This window comes from Erithacus rubecula, assembly GCF_903797595.1.
Source record: "Erithacus rubecula genome assembly, chromosome: 3".
Classification (NCBI taxonomy): Eukaryota; Metazoa; Chordata; class Aves; order Passeriformes; family Muscicapidae; genus Erithacus; species Erithacus rubecula.
The window spans coordinates 72,230,329-72,243,044 of NC_136689.1; the positions used below are offsets into that span (position 1 = coordinate 72,230,329).

Sequence of the window (12,716 nt, forward strand, 5' to 3'; positions counted from 1 at the left end):
TGTTTCAAATGGGCTTAAATCTTATCTCTACTTTAAGAAATGCCAAAAACCAAAAAAAGTCAACTATTCTGCAGTTTTGTCTGTGTGTTGTCTATTTCTACACATCTGTACTGCTGGTACAATGGTGAGGTGTTCATATGAACCTTGTATGCACTTATCTAAATACCAGAAAGAAGAAAAACATTATATCACATAATACAAAGGAAAGAATTAAATGCTCATGTACCAAACACTTGAAGTGATTGAAATCTGTGCACCCTTGGAGTACAGGATTTGCTACATCCTGAAGTTCCCTGTGCTAGAAGGAGCAATAACTTGATCAGGATGTCAGAAAAACACTATTTAGTCTTCATCTACTCTATATGCTTCAATCCATAAGGGACTAAATCATAATGTAGCCATACACCAGCCTGTTTCAAATAGCTTGATTTCTTCCTCTGGCTGTGGTACTAACCAGATGGACACCTGAGAATATGGCTATATCTATTATCAAATAGAGTCTCTCGACAAAGGCCCATAAATTCTTTGTTGTCTTGCTCTTCTTTCTTCTGTTGCTCATTAAACATAGATAAGACAGACACAAATGGGCCAACTTCAGGATCTTGCAGCTGGGTCAATATCCTAGAAGACAACTTATTCTCCTGAAGACTTTGTACTGATTACTAGATATTTCATCTTCTTTCACTTGTTCCTTTCCTCACTTTCAGAGTTTATGACCCAGAATATTCTTATAGTTTTGCTGACAGTCTTCTGCTCTGTCTATCATATTTTTTACCTACCTCTTTCTGCTCATTTGGAGATTTCTTTTCAGAACAGCAGAAAGCCTATTTTCCTCTAGATGGATTTTTCTGTGGATTTTGCCTATTAGTGTATTTTAGAAAGTTTTCAGAACTTTCTATTTAGACATCTTTTTATATATTTCTGTGTCTTCCCAGCCCGTATACTCTTAATAATTCCTTATCCTTATTGCATCTTGTGACTTTTTTTGCTTCTAAATTAGGATTATCAATATATGCTTCAGAAGATGTAATCTCCTTCTGGGTTTACATGTGATGTACAGGATGTCCTGTTGGCCTGTCATCTTTACCTCTTATTATATGGGGTTTTTTTTTCTCTTTAGAGAGCAGTTAGAGCTGCTTAACTTTCTATCTTGGTTTCTTATATACTCCCTCATTAATGCTGTTCAACAATTCCCTCTGCCATGGACTTCATCTTATAACACTTCCTTCTGGTTTCCTACTAAGAAAGATATTTTAAAATATTTTTTTCATGTAAAGTTCTCTCAACAAACTTTTTTGCATCTTCTGACTTAGAACATTTCAGGACCCAAATTATGATTTTTTGGATTTTTTTATAAAGTTTGATTTTGCTCTGCACACAAATCCTGTCATAAGGACATGGAACAAAAAGTTAAAAAAAAAAAAAACAAACAAAAAAAAAACCAAACAAAAAAACCCAAAACCAAAAAAAAACCCAAAAAATCCTTCCAAAAATGAAGCAAAATCCCCCCATGAAAAACATTATTTTTCATTAAAAAGGGCATCTAAAAAGAATTGAAATTATCCACTCCCATGCTTGTTTGCAACTTATTGTTTTCTAAGTTACAGGATTATCTTGTAGTCAAAGATCTTTCTGACACTGAGTTCTCTGAACATGCAGTTTAGTTATTTTCTGTTTTATGCAGTTTAAAATAGATTATTTCAGAGGGAAATGTGCCATTATTTCTGGGGAAAATAGATGTCATTATTTCCTGTCTTTTCCACTAGAAAGAGCAGAAAATTTCTATTAATTTAGCTTGTTATTTGTATGGATAATTTTCGTGTAGAGGGTATTTGCTCTAGTTAAATATCACATAACTCGACTGGGAGTAAAGAAAACAAAAGCTAAGTTTAGAATCCAGCTCTACAGTGGATATTTTGTGGATTCCATTTCCTAGATAATTATTTCCAGTGATTTTTATCTAATATGTATGCATCTTAAATGAATTGTGAGGTCAAAGTCATTAATACTTGCACTGTGTTTGAAGATGTTTGCAGAAAACATCAGCAAGGGCCAAATGTATTAATTACTGGTATAATCCCAGACCCTAGGGAGAGTCAAGCACTGTAATTAAAGTTATGTTAAAATATGCCTTCTGAGAACTACAATAATCTGACAAAAGACTGTCTCTGGACCAGGTTTACCACTGTTGAATTCTAGTTCATGGTACTGTAAAATAGGCAATTAGGCAAGCAGAAAATAACATAATTCACTGGTGCGTTATTAATAACACAGATGGTGCCATATTCATAGATTCATAGAATGGTTTGAGTTGAAAGAAACCTTAAAGATCTTCTAGTTTCAACCCCACTGCCATGGCAGAGATGACATCCACTGATCACGTTGGTCAGAACCCCATCCAACCAGGCCTTGAACACTGCCAAGGATGAGACATCTACAGCTTCTCTGGGAAACCTGGCCCAGTGCCTCACCACCCTCACAGTAAAGAATTTCTTCTTTATATCTAAGCCTGGTCCCTTCCAGTTAAAAGTTGTTCCCCCTTGTCCTATCACTACAGGCCCTTATAAAATATCCATCTCCATCTCTGCAGTATGTTATCACTGTCTGCTTTATTCACACTTACAGAGTTCAGATTAGGCTTTAAAATCTGAAGGTCAAAGATCAACTTCATCAGAAGCAACTTGTGACTGTGTAATAAACAGAGAAAGATCTAGATCAAGTGATGATCATTAAGTGATCCCTGTGCCATAGTTTTTAAGCACAACTGATTGTCTTCAATGCCTTTGGATTTCTGGCCCATGTTTCAAGCCAGAACAACAAATTTGCTTTATTGAGCATCAGTGGCCTTCAGTGTACTGATGGAAAACAAAACTAGCTGGTGTAACAAATACACTGATAGCACTACTCCTGTTCACTTCTGGACTTATGTCAGGTTTTAATAGGAATTGCTGATACCTCTGTGGAAACCTAGAGATCTCTTTTCTTCTCATAGCAAGGGCTGAGAGGAAAGGGGAGTTCTGCTTCCTGAAAGGCACTTGGAAGTGTAGTAGAGCCCTTGCACTTCTCCTGCCAGGTACCTGATCCATAAAAGCCAAAGAGCTGAGGTAACATTAAAAATTAAAGTTCATCCTTGCAGTATTTGGGCTATGGAGTGTACATTGTCCTGATCATAACTCACCAATTGCACTGGGTGACAGTGATGAAATTAAGGACACAAGTATCTTTCCATGGATTTTAAAGGGAATAGATGCAAATCGACAGTTTGCAGAAGTTTCTGATAGTCATTTTTGGGATTGTATATATGCAGCCATACTCGTTCCAGCTGCAGAGAAGCACAGATAATATAATTTTCTCTGTTTCATGTGCATGTGCACTGAAATAATATTAATTACTGTATATTCATTATGACACTCAAATAAGATATCAGTAACAGTTAGACATAGTTACACAGTATTACATTTAAAAGTTTATTATAATATATTTTAAAGTTATTAAACATGTTCTTCAGTTTCCTTCCAAATTATTCTTCAAAGTTGATTCTCCATATATTTTTGAACTAAAATGAAAGTTTCATACAACTGACCTATTAATAGATATATTTAATTTCACAAATGAAGAAAATGTGAAAACTAGAAAAAAGAAATTATTAAGTTACATGTAACAGAGACAAAGTGATTACTTTCATGGATTTGCAATGTAGAAGTTTCTGATTAATACATCGTGTTGTTGCAAAAGATGTCTTTATTATGACTGTTCTCTGTTTCTATGGATATGAAATAGAGGAATTGTAAACATTACTTCTACAATTCCATGTTGTTCAGTGTACTTAGTGGCTTGTGGTATTTTTGCCTTTTTTTTACCTTGCAGCATGATTTGTCTTATCCTTCCTTTACACAACTGCTGTTCAAGAGAAGGTGTTCTTTAGGAACAAGTATACATTCTAGCACTGCAGTTTATAGTAGGATGGTCCAAAAGTGCATTGTCAGTCATGACAATACCCTTCAGAACTTAAATATAATAAACAGAAAGGCCTATTCACCTTTTAATAGAATAGTTATACAGACTTATATCTACACATGGAGATCAGTGTGGCTGAAGACATGAGACATTTGGAAATCATAGAGAGACAAAGCCATTAGAACAGACCTAACATCCCCACAATCTTATTTCTTTAAAAAAATTCAGATTTTTTTCAGATTCGGCCATATTCCAGCAATCTTTAATACAATAGAAAGTTATTTTTTCCTAATTTTTGTGTACTTGTGTAGCAATTTTTATGTTTTGAAATTTTATTTTGTGTCTGGGTCTTTTCTAGATTCATGATTCACTCCATTTTAGGAATAATATAACCAGCAATATGTCCATTTTGCCTTCTTTATGAGATGCCAGTACTTTTAGGGACTTACTGAAACAAGTATTTCTATTCTCTAGTAGTTGAAAACTGAACATTTCTGAGAGCTCATCTCTGTTTCAACAGTTAGGCACATGCTCATTCCCTTGATATTGGTGCTATGATTAAACAATTTACTTGTAAAGAGCAGATTTTTCATCATGTCATGAAATCCCAAATAAATGAAGAAGTAGCATTTACTTTTACTTGTTTTTCTATGAATGTTAGAATTAATATGTAATGTAGACAGATGATGTAAGGGAGTAAATAGTTGTGCCAAGGGTCTTGGATTTACTGGTGCTTTTTTTTCATATTTGGCAGTATTTGGTGGGGAAAAGAATTTTGAAAGAATTGGGATAAAAAGAGAAACAAGCTTTAAAGTCTTCTGATCCTCAGATTAACCAAGGCTAGCCAGTCACGTGCATATCATGATTGTTTTTGGGGGGGGGGGGGGTTCAATTCTTTCCTGTATACTTAATACAGTATCTGTACCTTATGGATGCAGAGTAGGGAGGTCTTGTTCATACTTTATTTCTGTGATGGAATAGTTGAGCTGCATGGACAAAATATTTTGATTGAGGAAAAACTGTCAGTGGCAATGGCAAACATCTCATATTTTAAAGAACTGGCATATTCTTCTAAAATTTAGATAATGTCTTTAAGGTTAGGAAATTTTCTGTAATCGAAAAGATGTGCAGATTTCAAAGTTCACGTGACAATGCATCTTCTGTTAGTAACTATCTATAGCAACACTTAGCAGAGAGAACTGATTATTTGTTTTTCACAAGTTCCAATGACCTGTTTAATAATCTTTTTCTGTCATGTTCTTTCATGTATGGTTTCATATCATCTTGATATCATTGAACAAAAAAAAAAAAGGGAAAAAACCCAAAAAACACAAACAAACAAAACAAGAAAAATAAAACAAACAAAAAAAAAAACCAAAAAAAAAAACCCAGAAAACACCCCAAACCCATCCTAGGCAACGGAAACCAGGTATTTATTATAATGAAAACACAAATGTCTTCTGCAAAGAGGATGTGAATACATACAATCATTGAAGCTAGACAAGGATAAGAATTCAGCTCAGACATAGCTATTGTTTGCATTTTCTAATTAAATCTTAATCACACTTGTGGGATTAAGGAAGTTTATTTTAAGTTTATGTAGAAGACCTGAAATAAGGAAGAATGTATCTAATGTTGACTATAAGATCACAAATATATTTGGAAACTACAATCGATATTAGCTGAAATTTTCTTTGGTGTCTATTAGAATGGAAATTGATGCACTGAGACCTCCACATGATGCCATGTGCAACTAAGTTGACTTTGAATGTTTCAGGTACTTCTGTGGTCCAAGTTACAGCTACAGATGCTGATGACCCTTCATATGGAAACAGTGCCAGAATTATTTACAGCATACTTCAAGGGCAGCCATATTTCTCTGTGGAACCAGAAACAGGTCATGAAAATTTTCATTATTTTCATTTATCATAAACTTTAAATTTTATCTTTCATTTAAAAGACCTTAGATTACCTAAAAAAAATAATTTAAAACAAACTGAAATGAAAGAGCATTTCTTGTTTTTTTTCTCATGACTTATTTTATAATACATGTAAAAGCTCAAGACATCTGAAATTATGAAGTATAAGTAATTTTACAATGGTACTGTATATATTATAGCTTAAGATTTAAATAACAACATTTTTCATAAAGGCAAAAATAAAGGTTTCTGTCTTAGAAAATATTGTTCTTTTTAAATAAAAGATATTCTCCTAAACCTTGTGCATAAATATCTTGAATCATTTCTAGCATGAAACTGAAAAGGCACCTGTGGTGTAGAACAAGTATTCAACCAAGACACAGCCTGTACTAAAGACTACTATAAGACTATAATAAAACTTATGGACAGAAATTTGTACTTTGAAACATTAAATGAGTATTTCAGAGATTTATTTCAAGATTAATATTAAAAAAAAAAAAAGAAGAAAAAAAAGATGCAGCAGCAAATATATCATTAGCGATTTTATTTTCCTTTTTTTTTTCTTTTAGGCATCATCAGGACTGCATTGCCAAACATGAACAGAGAAAACAGGGAGCAGTACCAAGTAGTTATCCAGGCAAAGGACATGGGAGGCCAGATGGGTGGATTATCAGGGACCACCACCGTGAACATCACTTTGACTGATGTCAACGACAACCCACCTCGCTTCCCCCAGAGTAAGCTGCATTTAATAGTTGACTTGTGCTGTAAGAGTTAAGCAATCACCATCTGGTTTAATTTAGAGTAAATCTAGATTATGTGGCACACATAAACAAAAGGCTTATGTGCTGATTATTATTATTAAAGCACTCTATTAAATGTTACAGCATTTTTGTTTTGTTAGAAAACAGTTACATGATCAAATAGAACTGCAGTAAACCTGGAATTCCTCACAGTAATATGGGAAGCAATAGTAGGTGGACTCATAAGAGCATTAGAGCAATGTTTTTGTTTTCCTTACCTATTGCTTAAATCCTACATTTTCTCCCACTGGAGAATAAAACATGTTGTAATTCTAGATATGCAGAAACGTTTGAATTGAAGTATCTGCTTAAATATTTTATCATCAAGAATGTGAAAAAGAAATTACTCAAAGGGAATCAGACAGATTTGTACTTTTTCAGCTATAGAGCTACAAGACAACATAGAAAATTTCCCAAATTAAAGTAAATTATATTTAACGTTTTTAAGGTTTTTTACAGCTTCAATGAAGGTTTTTATAATGCTTTTTACCTTTTGATAATACAGCTATCAAGACTTTGTATCCTCTAACCAAAATTTAAAAATGTTCTTGGTCTCTATCTCATATGGAATTATTAAACTATGCAACATCAAACTTGTAACAGTTAAGAATTTTAAATGCATTTGAAGCCTTTTGCATGAATTGAAATTGCAATATTTGCAGGATGATTTAGATTTACTTAATACGTAAAGGATTTAGAGTATCCTCACCACACATTTTATGCACTTTATAATTCTACTCAATCCACTAGTTACTGATACACTCTTCTTGATCAAAATAACAGAATGAGCTTCAAATTATGCTCTTTATGGCACAACTGGAGTACATAATTATGTGCAATTTAAAATTGCAGTTAATATATATGTGTTTAGCTCAGATATGTATCAGCATGTAATTTCATATACACACCTGAAATAAAAAGTCATGCACCATTGAGTAATTAGAATTTGTGAACTTTCACAAAGGGCATATTCTCAATTTATTGTTAATTTATAATTTTAGGTTTTTTTTTTTTCCCCCACAGATTTTTATTTACTATTTTTATTGTTCCCATTTTTATATAAAATGGCATTTCCATTGTTGTGTTTGCCATAGGAATGCCATATTACTCCTCTCTGGATACACTGAAGAAGGCTGTTCAAAGACTTGTCATATTCAAAGCCTTACAGGAAAAAAATTAACAGTTAAACATAAGACAGTATAAAAGCTTCAAAAGTGTTTATTTTCCTCTTTTTTCTTGTTTCTTAAACAGTGTGTTAAATTAGAATGATGGAATCAACTTTCTAGACCAATTTTACATGACTTATCTGGGAGTCCAACATAACATTTGAGAGAGAGAAGGATTTGATGTAAAATCTCTGCATTTTTCTTTAATGTCAGTCTAAATCAGACATGTCATTTGCTTTATAGAAACTTAATTTTACTCTCATGGGCTTTTGTTGTTTGATTTTTATATCTACTTTCTCTCTGCCAGTTTCTTTGTTAGATATAAATGCATGTTTCATTGGATATGAAAACTAAAACATTTATAAAGATGACACATTTTACTAGATATATGAATGTAAAAATAGCTATTGACTTTTAAAAAAATATATATTTAATCTCAAAATGGAAATATACATTAAAATGATTCATTATTTTAACTGAGTTCAACGAGATTGCTGGAATTGAAACCAATTAAGTTAAATTATTCTTATTATACTCCATTAATAAAAAACCCATATGTATTAGGTTAACGAAACAATAATATCCATATCAGATTTATAAATTACCAGACTAAGTATTAGAATGGCCATTATGCTTCCATAGGACTCAGCATATTACAGCTATAAGTTTCAATAAAATGTTTAATATCAGTTTAAATGTCTCCCATAAAAAACTCAAAATTGTGGAAAATTTGCCATAATGTATTGTACTTTCTAAAAAAAATTATATATATATATATAAGAACTCCTAATACCTCTGTTGTTTACAGTATGAAGCGAGGATTTTTCAGAATATTTTTCTATTATTAAAAATATACTAAAACCCACATAGATAACAGTGGTGATGAGATTGAAATCTTTTTCAAGGTGCTACAGAAAGGTTCTCAAAAACTTCAGACATTGGATCTCTGTTTCAACTGTAATATTTCTGAGTGTTCTCAGAAGTAAGGAGCTAGAGTTGATAGTGATAAACAGAAAATTCAATTTATGGACTTAGAAGCCTGAGTCTGAATTAAACTCTGTGCACCTGAATTATGGCAGCCCATGTCTCCTGTGAGACTATAGCCTGTGCTACTTTATAATATTCACCTTTATGTAATATACCTATTCAAGAGTGAATGGGAGGAAGGATAAATGGAAAAATAAGATTGGCTTTTCTTTCTTTATTACTGACTAAAGTATTTGCAATCCCAAGTGTGTAGACTTTAATCCTTCAGTTGATTTCTGTTCTCCTTAGTATATGGAAAAGTATTCCTTTCCTTGATCCTCCCATTTCTTTTCCTGACAGTCAAATGAAAGGACATCATTCACTGGAGTAAATGCAAAGAGTAAACTACTTTCCTTGAGAAGAGTGAAATAAGATTGACAGCAGAATTTTGCAATGATGATTCCACTTTGGTGTACCTTGAATTCTGACACAGTGTCTAAAGCTGCACTGCATCTCATACTTAGTCAATGCACTAAATGTCTTCAGGGACAAAAATAATAAAATGAAGTGTCTCATACTATGGTGGATAATTCTAGAAATTGATAGGTTAGACTAAAAATTATCTTTTAGATGATAAGTTTCTGGTTATTTTTCCTCTCTGTTTTCACTACCTTATTAACAATTAATGATATGAGCTCTTACCACTTTGTAGAATAAATTAATGACTTTGGCATTGCACTGGGAGTCAAAGTAGTGTCCAAAAGGCATAGCTTAGGGATGTTGTTTTAAGAACTGTGGGGAAAAAATGCGGGGAGTAGTTGATACCTCATAAAAGTAATTATAACATATAAATATTAATTTTGGATTTAAAAAATCACAGTCCTTCATCATAGTCTGTTTTAGTACTGCTTAAGTACTAAACTGGCGAAATATTTATTTTGCTTTTTAACCATTTGATGATTATAGAGAGATTCTCTACTAGTGAACAGATTTAGATATTACAGGAAGATAATTAAAATGTTAGAGAAAATGCAGGATAAAATACTCATTTGAACATCAAAATGTGACTGAGCAAAAATGAACACATATAAATAGAATGTGGGGTGTACATGACCATAAAGAATTCATTCTTCTACTATATGTCAGTTTCATATTAAAACATGCTTAAGTAAAATTATGTGAAGAAATTACAGTATTTCAATATTTTTTATCCAACATTTAATTGCAAACTAAATGTGAATGCATTTTTTTTTTAATTTTTGTGGGGTTTTTTTTGATTTGTCAAATGGGAACACAGTAATGCAAAAGAACAGAAAAAAAATAACTCTTGTAGAGCAGAAAAAAAAATCTCAAACGACCCAATAAATAATAGGGGTTTATTTTTGTAGTGAGTGTCACTCTGTAGCTGGCTTGTAATACACCAATAATCCTCAAATGACTCATGCTTTCCTGAGGTATGATAAAATCATGTTGCCAGTGGCCTTCCCATAAAACCCTGCCAGTCTCTCCCCATGATTCTTCTTGATTGCACAAAACTAATACTCCCTTAATGGACTTTTCTGTACTACCTTTTTGTGGCAATATATGTATGTGTTGCTTTTTGTGTAGCCTGTTCAACTTCTACTGTTATGGTTGCTGTCTTTTACCATTTCCACTTTTGTGTTATTTCAAGCATACTTCTAACTCCTTTAACTCAGCTAGTCTCTAAGTAGAACAAAAAATAAAAAGTCTTGGAAAACTTAACTAAGGCCATAGAAGAAAATGTTTTCCAAGAGAGATCTGATGAATTCACTTTGATGTTTGTAATGACAACTGCAGATGAATTAATTTTAAAATATATTTTTCTAAGAATTCTTCATAGTGCATTTTGTCCCCCACATGTTTTTCTAGCATATGTTCCAACAGATGGGATCAAATATCTCAATCCTTATTTACAGTTTTCACACTAAGACTAGGACATAGAAGGCTAAAATATATGTTAAGATACTTATCTCAATTTACTGCAGCATGTCTGAATGATGACAGTTTTATTTCTATGTATTTTATCAGTTGTATGATGCTACCATAAATGGATACAAATAAGAAAAACTGCACAAACTAAGAATTGCAATATTCATAAGCCTATTTAAGTATGAATTAATGACTTTAACAAGTGTAGGCATAATTTCTGCTTGTAGATTTTAAAAATACCTCCCCCTGCATTAATGTGCTATTCAAATGTATATAATATGATATCTTAGTATCTAATTTTGAAAGCTGTTGCATAGAATTGACCAGCAAAATCAAGGAATTCTATTCTTGCTATTGATTCCATGATGAAATGCATGCAAAATATATCCCAAAGATTGCCCTTAGATATTAAGTGGTAAAAAAGAAGAGTGAAACCTGGCAAAAACACAAAGCATTTTTTCTAGATGATATTTCAGGAATGAAAGGAAAATGAGAACAAGAAAATTACAAAGAAAAGAAAAGCAAGATGAGTGAAGATATAGTTGATTATTCTCTGAGATAGAATAAAGGTTTTTCTCAATCCTACTTTTCTATGAATGTTTTTTCCTACAATTTTGTTTTTAGTCTTCTATATAAACCTTTCATCTGTATAGTTCTCTGCCTCAAGTTCTCTAGAATAAAAAAATAAAAAAAAACCCAAAAAATTATGTTATCACCTATTGTGTCACACAGTGTTACTTTATGCTCACGTAGCAGCTGTGGGGGTCCTGAATGGCTCTTTGTCTCTTTGACAGGTACCATCCATCTCCGCATTCCTGAGTCCTCCCCAGTTGGGACAGCCATTGGCAGCGTTAAAGCCACAGATGCAGACACTGGAAAGAATGCAGAAGTGGAGTACAGAATTATAGATGGCGATGGGACCGATATGTTTGACATTGTGACACAGAAGGACACACAGGAAGGCATCATCACTGTGCGGAAGGTGTCTGTTAACAGCATTCACTAAATGACTTTGTTGTCAATGTCACAAATGTTCATTGCTTATGTCATGTGATAACACTTGCTAACTGCTTAACATTTGCAAGCATCCCCTATTAGTCACTGGAAAAGTACTATTTCCTTTTAAGAAGAACCAGAAATAAAATATTTGAAATAAAGAGGTTTAAAGCATTGTCGTCAGTAAAGTATGAAAAAGTGGACCAGTCCCAATGTGCTAGCACTAATCATCTTTGTGATTTCAAATTCATATTTCTTAGGTATTTCTGTGATCTGTTTTCTTCAGCAAGAAATCAGCAGCTCACTCGCTAATGAGAGACATAGATTTTCCTTCTCTGTGAAATTCTCATCTTCTTGGGTGAGATGAGATCTGTATACCAGAACACAGAAATGAGTTTCAAGTTATATGGTTTTGTTCCTGTTTCCAGTGTATGAGAGAGCTGCCACACTGATACCTAGGAGGCTACCTGGGACAGAAGCTAGACAATTTTAAAGGAATGAAGTAGATATTTATTAGAATACCTTAAATTACCTAATTATTAAAAGGCCTTCAAAAGCATTCAAGACATCTTGGGCAGTACGAAAACCTGGCTGTGGACCCAAGATGGACGACGGGTCACATGTTTTCACACTTTTATAATTTTTGACTCATTTACTTATTGAGGTTAATTTTCCACTTACAGCTTCAGGCTATGAAGTCCCATCCTCCCACACTGCTCTCCTTAATTCACTGTTGTTTGTACTTTTTGGGCCAAAGCTGCAATGGTGTCCTTGGTTCTTGAGGTGGAAAAGGATTATTTTGTCTAACTAAACTGGGAAGAGAACTTGCTAACACTTTATATAAAGTTTAGAGTCACACACCAATGCAGTACAGAATCTGAAAAATATAAAAGCCAAAACTTAAGGCATCAACATGAGCACTGTGTATGTAATGAAGGTGTTGCTCTTCCAGATCTAGC

At 33.1% G+C, this 12,716-nt stretch overlaps 1 protein-coding gene across 1 annotated transcript in view; it reads left to right on the plus strand.

Annotated features, from left to right (window-relative positions):
• Nucleotides 1–12,716, plus strand: part of LOC306800294 (cadherin-10) — a 93,020-nt gene that overhangs the window by 63,264 nt on the left and 17,040 nt on the right. The window contains exons 4-6 of the mRNA XM_079302234.1: nucleotides 5,735–5,854; nucleotides 6,446–6,613; nucleotides 11,556–11,743. Of these exons, the coding sequence (XP_079158360.1) occupies nucleotides 5,735–5,854; nucleotides 6,446–6,613; nucleotides 11,556–11,743 (476 nt within the window). The remainder of the gene's footprint in view (nucleotides 1–5,734; nucleotides 5,855–6,445; nucleotides 6,614–11,555; nucleotides 11,744–12,716) is intronic.